The 11,977-nt window shown below is 38.7% G+C and overlaps 1 protein-coding gene across 1 annotated transcript in view; it reads left to right on the top strand.

Annotated features, from left to right (window-relative positions):
• fn1a (fibronectin 1a) overlaps positions 1 to 11,977 on the top strand; it is a 36,456-nt gene that overhangs the window by 11,533 nt on the left and 12,946 nt on the right. The window contains exons 10-24 of the mRNA XM_015034228.1: positions 1,047 to 1,202; positions 1,305 to 1,433; positions 2,010 to 2,153; positions 6,150 to 6,271; positions 6,390 to 6,558; positions 6,686 to 6,871; positions 6,966 to 7,094; positions 7,197 to 7,286; positions 8,150 to 8,344; positions 9,265 to 9,546; positions 9,662 to 9,925; positions 10,045 to 10,139; positions 10,690 to 10,858; positions 10,957 to 11,043; positions 11,140 to 11,331. Of these exons, the coding sequence (XP_014889714.1) occupies positions 1,047 to 1,202; positions 1,305 to 1,433; positions 2,010 to 2,153; positions 6,150 to 6,271; positions 6,390 to 6,558; positions 6,686 to 6,871; positions 6,966 to 7,094; positions 7,197 to 7,286; positions 8,150 to 8,344; positions 9,265 to 9,546; positions 9,662 to 9,925; positions 10,045 to 10,139; positions 10,690 to 10,858; positions 10,957 to 11,043; positions 11,140 to 11,331 (2,409 nt within the window). The remainder of the gene's footprint in view (positions 1 to 1,046; positions 1,203 to 1,304; positions 1,434 to 2,009; positions 2,154 to 6,149; positions 6,272 to 6,389; positions 6,559 to 6,685; positions 6,872 to 6,965; positions 7,095 to 7,196; positions 7,287 to 8,149; positions 8,345 to 9,264; positions 9,547 to 9,661; positions 9,926 to 10,044; positions 10,140 to 10,689; positions 10,859 to 10,956; positions 11,044 to 11,139; positions 11,332 to 11,977) is intronic.

The raw sequence follows: 11,977 nt of genomic DNA, 5'->3' as shown, positions 1-11,977 counted from the left end.
GTGGTTGTCGTGCGGGGTCCCCCCCCCCCCTTTTGCCTTTTNTAAAATTTTTTTTTTTTTTTTTTTTTTTTTGTCTGACCTCCTGAGTGTCGTGCTAGGACCCTGGGAGATTTAATAGACAAATAGCCTTGAGCCTGGGTTATTATTCACGTCTCATATAGTTAGGGAAAAGTTATGTCCTCATTCATAACATACAGAACATTAAAATACGTTTTGTGTAAGAAAATGTGTTTGATAAATCACCAGAAATTTTTTTTGGCAACTTCAATCCATATTATTTAAATTCCAAAATTAATTTATATGCTAGTGAAAAATTACTGAGGTATACCTATTTAAATAGCCGGAAGAAGTTGAAATGCTCTGAATTCTACAAACTTGGTCTATCTAATTTAAAGCACTTTGTCTGTCTCCGGATTCTGTTTTCTTTGTTATTTTGATCTACCCATCAGGGGCTTCAGATGAGTCGTCATATAGTAATGTTGATGACATTACTGTAATATAAAACATCTCTCTGCAAATTGGTCCGGGCAGGGCAAGCTCATCAACATCCTTCTTTAATTTCTGTCTGCTCTTTCCCCTGCTGCAAAGAAATTAAACATGTGATCAATTAGTAAGTTTCAACAATGAAAGCTTTGTTCTCCTTTAGTAATTCTTGTACATTGTGCTTATGTTTTCCTTCTTTTATCTATGGCCCACAATAGAACTGAAATAAAGCCAGTGTGCCTCCAACTTCATTTTAATAACTCATCTTTGGACTCGCACACCTAAGGGCAGGTCGCTGCTTGTTGTAGCTACACTTGGAAACTTTCTCTCTGACACTCACTCTATTAATTAACTAAACCCATGTGGTGAACACACACAGTCATTCACACGTGATAAGACAAGACAGCTGTTTCTAACTTTTAATCAAATTTTCCTTTCTGTGCCCAGGCATTTTTTATGACTGTTGTATTTACATCACTCTGTGATCATTCTGGGCCGATATTTCCTGAAGATCTTTGAAGACATGGACTGATTTCGTATTTTGTTTTATTTGTGTGTTTTAGCAAATGAAGAAGTGTGCACAACAAGCGAAGGGCTGATGTACCGCGTAGGTGACCAGTGGGACAAGAGACATGACGTCCTAGGTCACATGATGCGTTGTACCTGTGTGGGCAATGGAAGAGGGGAATGGAGCTGTGTCGCTTACTCCCAGCTTAAAGGTATGGGTCAATTCAGCCTTCTGAATGGAGGTGGTTAAAAAACACATTGAAAAGTGTTTGGTTATTTGGTTCACGTTCATTTTCTGCTTATCTCTGCTGCAGAGCATTGTCTTGTGGATGGTGTGACCTATGAGGTTAACCAGACTTTCACCAAAGACCATGAAGAAGGATACATGATGAACTGCACCTGCTTTGGACAGGGCCGTGGTCGCTGGAAGTGTGATGCAATTGGTGGGTTTAGTACTTTTAATATTTCAGGTTCTGCAACTTGCTACCTAATAAATTAATAAATAACTCATCATGATGGACACAAATGGTTTCAAAATAGCAGCAAAGGAATTCTTAAAGACGTGCCTTGTCATAGCGCTCAGTGAAAATTGAGAAACGTGGACAAGATAGTAAATGAGGAGCTTCTGAAAGTTAAATCCAGCAATATGGAAAGTCCTGTGATCCAGTGTATGCCAAGTTTTCAGTTGATAACATTTTTAGGGAATCTTTTTATTTATTTATTTTTTTCAGTCTGTTGCCATTTGTTAATTTATACAGATTAAATCAGAAAATGAAAACAACATGACAACCATTAGTCACTAAGACTTGAGTATTAGTTTTTTTGTCAGAACAATAAATCAGAGTTGAGTGGAATAAAAATAAATAAATAAATCGGTGAATAAACTGAGGCAATGCAACAACAACAGAAACTGAGCAAGTACCAAGTCCATTTCAAAAAACTCGAATACAGTTTTTCTTTGTAGAACTAAAGGATATAAACGTTACTTTGGTTGCTGATTGTTATTATTTTGCTCTCAGACCATTGCCAGGACCCAGAGACAAGAACTATCTATCAGGTTGGAGAGTCTTGGGACAAAGTCATCCAAGGTGTCATGTATAAATGTATTTGTTATGGCAACGGTGTTGCGGAGCATGGATGCGAGCCCCAGCTGTCATATCCCGGTAAGATGTTTCTCTCAAAGCCTTATAATTATGCTTTGCACACTTTATCACACACACTGTAGTTCTCTAATGTGTTTCAGTTGCTGTGTGGGGATGACATGAGTGAAGACAAATGTGTGTCATGTTTGCATGGATTTTCTACTTGGTTAAATGTCAGTAGTAAGACGGTCAGATGGGAGTTACATCTGTCTCGTAATGCTTTCATGTTTACATGCTGAGATGCTTTCGTTCAGTCTTGGTGTGATGTATGCAAACAATGGGGGGGTGCATGGTAATTCAAAGTCAACCTGTTGCTGTGTGTTTCTAAGGGACGTAGTTGCTAAGCTGAGTTGACGAATAGATGTGAAGTGGGTTAATTTGCTACATGTCATGCTTCATCGTGGGGCAGCTGTCACTCTCTTGTCAGCTACATTTGTGTAGACATTCACTGTTGCAGCTCTTTGCTCGCTTACATTTTCTCCTTTTAGTTTTTTTTTTAATTGCAGCAGCAGATCTGCAGGAAAGCATGCTCTGACACGAAGCACATGGAAATGTGGAAAAACATCATGAAGACGTATCTTAACAAATGTTGCTGGATGATACATTTTCTTAGAAATTATTCTGATAAATGTGTCATATTGATCTCAGACTATTTTCAATAATAATGCCATGATAATGCAAGTTCGTCCTCTCAAAGACCAATAAACCAAAAATAGTTTTGCACAGAAACTATCTTCCAGTTCCGATATGGAACTGGAAGATATTTGAAGTATCCCAAATAAAACAACCAAAAACAATAAAATAGAAATAAAAACCACACGCCACTGAAACCATAAAGAGATGGATCATGATGTTTCTGCACATAAAATTGCCCTTCAAAAAAGACTAGTCATCATAATGCAAATGATCAAGTTCATTCAAATTTGTATGCAATTAATTACTTATTTCGACTTGTCATTCATGAAATGGTTTAGGACAGATCAGACAATTTTACCCAAGTCACCTTTAGCATAATTCTTTTCCAGATTCGCAAACTGAGCTCGAACACAGAAAAATGTTTGTCTGAGCCACCTCAAATATGAACCGCTTGACTTTGATGTGAAGCAGACAGTTATAGGAGGGGGGTGCCATTTCCTCTTTTACAAGTACACTCCCCCACTTTGAGCTTTTGTTCCTGCCAGCATGTGGTTCAATGCTTGTGTTGTTGCCACAGCTGTACAAAAACGCCCCAGTCCATGACTCTGGATATAACCACTCATTGTATCCTCAAAGCTTCAATATCTACACATTTGTTCAGGGATCACATAAAACTGAATCAAAAGTATCACAGTTCAGTTTAGAGTGTCTTTTTCGTGGTTTGATTTCTTTACATTTCCAACATTTTTCTCAGTGTTTGGGTGGTTTTGTTCATGTTATCATACACATTTCGTCACAGTAAAAAAGAATATGCATGGATTATTTGGTTATACAGATTTATACTTTTAGATATACAAGATTAGAATTTTTCAAAATTGTGAGTAAAATGGAAATACCACACAAAAGCCGTAAAAGTCGAAGAAGCAAATTCAGATTTAAATTATTGGGTTTTAAGTGGAGAAATACTACATTTCTTTGTTTTCTGAAACAGGTTGACAGCAAATCCAAAATGTAGGCCACTTCTCTGTCACAAGTTTCCATAATAGCAACCATCTGTAAGCTTGTGCTGTGTGTGCACGTGTGTGTGCATGTGTTCTTCTGTGTGTGTGCTACAAGGGAAAATACAGCATGGACAGATTTAAAGGCAGCAAGATTTCCAGACCGTAAGTTGGTTGCTTTAGAAAGCAAAACACTATAAAAGGTAAAAAATAAAAAAAGAAGCCAAAGTTGTACATTTTTTTTCACACTGCAAGTTTTCACAAGCCTCTAATTGAGCAGAAAGGTTGATACAATCTTCTTTAAAACGTTCTGCTGATTGTTATCTGTTCCTCTCTTCCTGCCTCTGCTGGTTTTAATCTTCAAACCATTTTTTTTATTTCCAGGATGACTTCCATTAATGCTTTCTTTTACTGCCTCCTTATCACTGCACGCTGTGCATCCGTCTGAATATCAAGGGTGAATGTTTTGTCTACAGGAGGATAGTAAGGATGCAAGAGTGTATCTTTGTGCACTACAAAGGTGTCCACAAGCAACTTTGGGAAACTGCCTGAAATTTAGTATCTCAGCTGCAAGCAAGCGTCTGTTTTAATGACCGTCCTCCATGTGATTCTGCATAACCCTTACCCTGGCCAGTGGCTTTGTGGGTCTGTAATAGGCAGTAATTGGTCCCAGATTGTTTTTGAGGTTTGTGTATTTGCTAGCAGCATCTGGTTAACCGAGCCACTTGCTCAAAAACTTTTATTACAGGTCTGCTGTTTGGAAAAATGGTTAGAAAACCCCAGTTCTTTATAGAAGCTACCAGATTGTATCTGCACAGCTTATGTCAGGAGTCTGTTGAACACATGACTTCTGCTCGCATTAAAAACAACTTGATAAGCTTTTAGTTATTCATAAAGGCTGCAGTTTTGAAATTGCTTCTCATGTCATGTTTAATATCTCATATCCAAAGAGGAAACATGAGATCATGGGATATCAAGTTGACCAAGTTGGTTCCTCAGTTAACTTAGCTGGGTCTGCCATTTGTTTTGGAAAGCAGACCACAAATCCTTCCAGAGTGCTATCAGGTGGAATAATGACCAATAATTAAAAGGTTTTCCCACAGGCTCTCCTCGTTGGAAAAGCTGTTAAATGTTGTTTAGATCTGTTTGGCTTGAACTTAGAAACTAAATTAGGCAATAAAGACTCACCAATCAGTGCTGTGGCTCGGTTCTTATCTCCAGTTCTACAGATTTATTTTCAAAACCTGAGATTAACAGGATTGGAAACTATGTGGCCACAAATTTGAAGTAGAGTTGATGTGACTCTGTGAGAGAGTGGACTTTTACTGTTTTTATATCTGAAAACAGATTCAGAATCACGCAGTTCACATGGTAGACTGTCTTTAGGATATTGTGCAACGCTGTAGTGTGGTTAGCATTAGTGATTGTTATCATCAGTCTGTGTGTTTTTCCTAGAGGATGTCGATCCTTAGCTTACACCTGAAATTTAAGATGGAAAGGACAAGATACAGCACATTTTACAGTTGTACATTAGGCCTTCCTGTTATCTGATAAAGTCTCTATTTTAGAAATAGCATCCACCCTTACATTTTTTCTGCTTCCGATGATATTGTCCAGATCACCTTTACATTATCAGGATTTTAAATCTCAATGAGTTAAATAAAGGAATTATACTTATACAACTTCATTTTTGAACAGCCTACGAATATTGACATGTCTTTTTGGGACAGATTTTCAACAATTCTTTGCAGAGTTAACATGCCAGTTGGACATAGATAAACGGGAAACTTCCTCCCCCAAGAACGTCTGAAATATTTATGTGTTTCAGTCCTATAAATAATCACAGGGATAGTTGAATAATGATTGATTGATGAGTTTCAGAAGGTATGAGTTAAGTAGTCTCATGTAAAGATATTTTGTCAAAAAATAAATAAATAAAAATAAGCTTTAAAATACTCCGTTTTTAAATTGTAAATTGTTAGATATAGTTCTTCTCATTTGATCTGAGTTTCCAAATAGATAAAGTAGAACAAGAGGAACAGAAGTTTCTTCTCATGCAGGAATGTAAATCTGTGCAGGAATCTCACGGGAGCCTGCTACTTTTTTCTGTTCAGGAAAACACAGCTGCACACTGGTTGACTCTGTGTTGACTGCAATCTAGTAAAATGATTGGTGTTTGACACGTTCTCAGATTGTTGAACTGGAAATTAACTGATACCACTACACAGTAGATTTTCCCATTTTTAATGTGTTAATATGATTTAGCTGCATTACATAAAGGTACTTATTTTTACCTATGTGTTGCTGGTAATTCCTCTTGATTTGTACTTTAACAACCAGAGCAGTTCTGCTTACACCTCTCTGTGGACTCCTCCTACCCCAGGTGGCCATCGTCCTGTTCAGGTGATCATTGCAGAGTCTGGAGGCCAACAAAATTCCCATCCCGTCCAGTGGAACACCCCATCATCAGCACATGTAACTCAGTACATCCTGAAATGGAGAGTGGTGAGTTTCCTCCATTTGAGCAAAGGAAATCACAAAAATAAATGAATCTAATCTAACGGGGTTGATTACTTGTAAATATGTTTAACTTGGAGTTGTGATTAAAATATCTTTAATACAGAAAGACACAATTAGCCCATGGATGGAGGTCGCGATTCCTGGCCATCTTAACTCCTACACCATCTCTGGCCTCAAACCGGGGATTACGTATGAGGGCCAGCTGATCAGTGTGCTTCGGTTTGGACACAGAGAGATTACGCGCTTTGACTTCACCACTACCTACGGATCATGTGAGTTGAAGGAGACAGGTCGAAGTGATAACTGAATGTGTAAAAGCCCATAGCATTTTTTTTCCCTTTAGTTTCTATTTATCGTCTGCCACAATAATGTTTAAACAAGACTTTTCTTCTGTTTCAGTGATTCCGTCGTATGGAGAAGCCACCCCTCCTCCACCCATAGTTGAGATCTCTGAATCAGTGACAGAAATTACCTCCAACAGCTTCGTTGTCTCCTGGGTTTCTGCCTCCGACACCGTGTCCGGTTTCAGGGTGGAGTATGAGCTGATTGAACAGGGTCAAGGAACTGGACAACCTGTTGTCCTGGGTAAGTGGAATGACAAAATGTGTTTGTATTAAAACCCTTTCAAGGTAGAGTTATCCGGTTTAATTCATTGCCATATGTTTTCCCCTCACCTCAGATTTGCCCCGTTCAGCCACCTCAGTAAACATTAATGAGCTTCTGCCAGGGAGGAAATATAACGTTAACGTCTACGAGGTCACAGATGGAGAAGAGACCAACCTCATTCTTACTACTTCACAAACAACTGGTGGGTAGACTCAGGCAACATGCAAGACGTCTTTTTCAGATCTTATATATATATATATATATATATATCAGGTTGTCAAGGATTTGTTTTTATTACTCACAGCGCCTGATGCTCCGAAGGAGCATGAAGTAGAGGAGGTGGGAGATACTTCCATTATGATCAGTTGGAATAGACCCCTGGCTCCCATCACTGGTATGTTATAAGCCATTGCTTTCTATGAGATTCTGATGGAATTACATGTTAAGAAAATTTATATTACAATACTGACTTTCACTACAGCCACAATAATATTTAAACTGTCTTCCTGCACTTTTCATTTTGATTCAAACATAAGCAAATGGCACATATAGGTGTTTCCACTATTAAAGATCAGCCTCAGATATTCCATTTGCACGCAGATTTCCAAATTCCCAGACATGCATCAAGAATGAAGATAGATTTTGAAATTTGACTTAATAACTTGAAGGTCTTTCAGTTCACACATTGTGGCTGATTGTCTAATATAAACAATGAAGGCTGCAGATATATTTATCTGACCTTCTGGTAGTATTTCTCTAAACTAGAGGCATTCACAGCTCTCCTCAAGCTCTATTTGTGTTCATGTTCCCTTAGCAATGAAACACATAAAACAGAGAAAAATGTTATTATTGGCTTGTGCTGATCCCAGCAGTTGGCACCGAAACGATACAGCTGGTTTTTATATTGCAATGTGCTCATCTTGGGTCTGATTTCATTTGCAGATTCAAGCTCCAGCTTTCAAGATGAATTCAGTGCATCATAATAATAATAAAAAAAAAAAAACATTAGTCTGGTACTGTTTGATTTAATCACAAACAGTACCAAATATTTTTAGAAAGCAAAACGGAAAACTGGGATCAAGAATATCATTTAACAAAATCTTAATGGTGGAAGAATGACAAATTTGCAGTAGTGATGGTTTTAAACTAAACATGATGTTTTAAGACTGCAGTACATCTTGAAACCTCGTTGAGTCTGATACTTTTCTGTGGGTCTTTTTTCTTACCATAAATCAACCATACTATTTTTATTTGCAGGATACCGTGTTGTGTATATGCCATCAGAGGAGGGAGAAAGCACAGAGCTGACCCTTCCTGATACTGCGACGTCTGTGACGCTGAGTGACCTCCTGCCAGGAATCTCCTACAACATCAGCATCTATGCTGTGGAAGACAGTTTGGAGAGTGAACCTATCTTTGTTCAAGTCAACACTACTGGGGAGCCACTGCCAGGTTAAGAAAACAGCATGTATTAAAATTATTCTTTAAAAGACAGCTGGAAATCACTCTATATGTGAAAAATGAGATTGTTGTGTTGTTGTGAATGAAATGGGTCAAAACCCCTCCAAATATGCATCAATCAATTAAATTTCATTTCAGATGGTGTTAAGGATCCACCATTATGAAGATTTTGGCCAAAATTAATAATAAGAACCACAACATTCAGTAGTTTAAATGAATTTACTATGGTAGAAATTGTTAATTTTTCTCTTTCAACACAATAAGTTAGTGTGAAGGTTCCAAAAATGCTTAAGTGTGAAGGAATGTTGTCTTTCCTGTGTATACACAGAGGGGACTCTAAAAAACTGTAAATGTGATTTATTGCTCTTGGATCAATCTGCAGTCCAGTCTGTGGTCTGGTTAGTGTTTTTTTTTTAATTTATTTATTTTGCAACGTATCCAGGTCAGGACATGACTTGGGAAGAGTTTTAAAATGCAAAGAGAAGGCACTGAGTTCACAGCTGCTCCACGGTTGTTCAGCTTCAATGGATTTGTGTAAAACTTTCCAGTCTGCCAAGTTGAACATGCATTTGGACCAGATGTTGAAGAAGTTTGAGAACGCTTGTATGTGTGATGCACTGAGAATCCTTGACCTAGTTGAGAGAGTGTGATATCATGTCTGGAACGAGAAATTAAACCATTTAGCTTGTGCAAATTCACCAGTGTTTAGTGAAACCATTGGTGAAATGTTCTGTCCATCTACGACAAATAGTCCATCTAAAGCTAAGGGTTTAGAGACTCACTGTGTCACTGCACAAGTGTTAGTTGGTTGGAAACCTGCAAAGGGTTTGTTTAAAGAAATAGACCAGCAGGGTTTTATGTGATTGGGAAATGCAAAAAAAAAAAATTGTTGTTGTTTTTCTAACCCACAGTTGCAGTGGATTCCCCATCTGACTTGCAGTTCTTTGAAGTGTCTGACAAGAAGATCACTCTGACCTGGTCGAGCCCAGCAACCGGAAGCGTGTCGGGTTACCGGGTTACTGTGTTGCCTGTTGATGATTCAGGCTCTCCACAGAGCGAGATGACTTTGCCTGTGCACCAGAACACCTACGTTGAAGTGACACACCTAAATCCAGGCACGCTTTACCGCTTCAGTGTCTACACCATTTACAACGGAAAGGAGAGCGTGCCACTAATTGGGGAACATGCCACCAGTGAGTTTGATGAATCATTCTCAGAAAAGCTTTTGAAAAACATCTAAATCAGTGCTTTTAAAGCCATTCTACCTCCAATAATGTTTACAGACGTCTCCTATTTTTCTCTTTTAAGATCCCGATGCGCCCACAGACATTCACTTCAACGACATTACACATGATAGTGCAGTAGTGCTGTGGTACGCACCGCGCGCCAAAATTAGTGGATATCGTCTCTTCTTGACCGTCGAGGGTTCAAATCCCATACCGCTCCGCCTGCCTGACCACCTGACACAGTACACCCTCCGTAACCTGCGACCGGACACAGAGTACAAAGTCACGCTGCATTCAGAGCAAGACAATACCCTGAGTGTAGGAGAGTCTGCTGTTTTCACTACTAGTAAGTACTGGGAATTTTGTATTTGTTTCATTGATGATAGGATTCTAGACATGTAAACTATTGTTGTTTCATAATGTCTGAATAAAGGTTTAACAAACTTCCCTTCTGATTGTTTCTAGACTCAGCAATGGGTAATGCCCCTCAGTTTAATACAGATGTCACAGATACCTCCATAGTAATCTCCTGGTCTCCAGTTCCCCGCATCGGATACAAGGTATTTCCCATGTTAACAGAAAACCCTCAGTTTACTTTTTAGTAAAATCAACTAAATGGGTGCAAAATTTAGCGGAATGACTGGAAATAGAAAAGCAGCAGTATGTTATTTTTCAACTTTTAGCTGAAATGTGTCCACCCTGTCTTAATTAAAAATATATTAGGGCGTCCCGATTATCTATTTTTGGACACATCCTACTAATACTTGATGGACAGCACTTCATGTTTAATTAAAAGTTTTAGAAGTCCATTTATTTAGAAACAACCACAGGTTTTGGAGTTAACCTTATATCCAAAGACTTTAGATTACATTTGGAAAGTGCAGTCCAGTTATCACTAGACTGCAAGCATCTTTACATCACAACACTTAGGATTACTGGAGCTCAGAAATGTATCTGATTGGTCAGAACGTGTTGCGACAGAAATGAGAATGTTTATTTGGCTTCAGCTTGCTTGGGAAAACGCTGATCTCTGACCTTTACCTCTCGCATCCGCAGCCTTTGGTTCTTTAACCTCTGTGTTCCTGAATCCTGTTGCATTTTTTCTTTCAGATGTCAGTCCGACCAAGTCTGGGGGGGGAAGCTCCCAGAGACGTCATCTCTGAATCTGGAAGTATTTATATTTCTGGTCTGACTCCTGGAGTGGAATACACCTACAGTGTCCAGCCAGTTTTTGATGGTCAAGAGCAAGGCACCCCAATCACTCGACATGTTGTCACGCGTACGTATCCGTAAACTTTTACTCTTCCGATTTTTTTTTTGTGTTTCTCCTGTATCATATTTTATTTTACTTAAACATATTTTCCCCTTTAAATCTAGCTCTGTCTCCTCCTACTAATCTGAACTTGGAGTCCAACCCAGTCAACAGTGACATTACCGTCCAGTGGAATGGACCAAACACACCAGGTACACGCTGCAAGAAATTAAACCAACAACTGGTCAGATGAGAAACATACTTTAAGATCTGTTTCCAAATATGAACTTAACTTTCTTGCCGTTTAGACATCACAGGCTTCAGAGTGAAATGCGCTCCAACCAGCGGTCAACAAGGAAACAGCCTGGAGGAATTTGTGGAGGCTGGGCAGAATTCCTGCACACTGGAAAACCTGAGTCCTGGGGTGGAGTATAATGTCAGTGTTGTCACAGTGAAGGATGACATGGAAAGCACTCCTGTCTCAACTGTCATTACCCCAGGTCGGTTTCTAAAAATTCCTCATGTCCTAAAAAGGTTTCTGAGAATTTAGTACCTTTTCTTTTAAGTTCTATTTTTCTTTGCATTTGCAAGATTTATTGAAATACTACTTCCTTTACATTCTAACATTTAACGCACAATAAAAGCTGCTTACTGCATGTTCAATGAAGTTGTTTCATTGAGTAACCTTAAGGTAAATGATGTATTCCACGTATCCTCTGAATTTGGAATTTCTAGGAAGTGAAATGTCTACAAAGTTAAAAATTCGGCTTGGAGACTTTGAGGTTAATCCAGAGTCAAGATCCAACATGGCTGCCATGCATTTAAAACGCACAGAACTCTGAAAATTGTATTGCTAATGCCTTGCCTTTCTAACTGGAGTTTAGTTACGAACAAAATAAATGACAACTTCTGCTGGCTTTCGACGAATATCTGAAATATATTTTGATTGAGAGGAATTGAATTCCGACTTCCGAGGCAATTGCATTGCATCATTAGTACATATGAGGAGAAGCTGACTTGCATTAGCTCTTCCATCCATTTGATTTGTTTGCTGGATCAAAATGCTGGAAGCAGAGAATATCTGATACTCACATTAACCGCCGCTTCTTGCGCTCTCTTCTTTCCCTTTTCTCAAACCTCTCCCGC

This window comes from Poecilia latipinna, unplaced genomic scaffold (genome assembly GCF_001443285.1).
Source record: "Poecilia latipinna isolate Pla-1442-1.1 unplaced genomic scaffold, P_latipinna-1.0 Scaffold17, whole genome shotgun sequence".
NCBI classification, from domain to species: Eukaryota; Metazoa; Chordata; class Actinopteri; order Cyprinodontiformes; family Poeciliidae; genus Poecilia; species Poecilia latipinna.
Note: the sequence above shows the minus strand (reverse complement) of the source record. Positions and strands in the feature narration are given on the sequence as shown.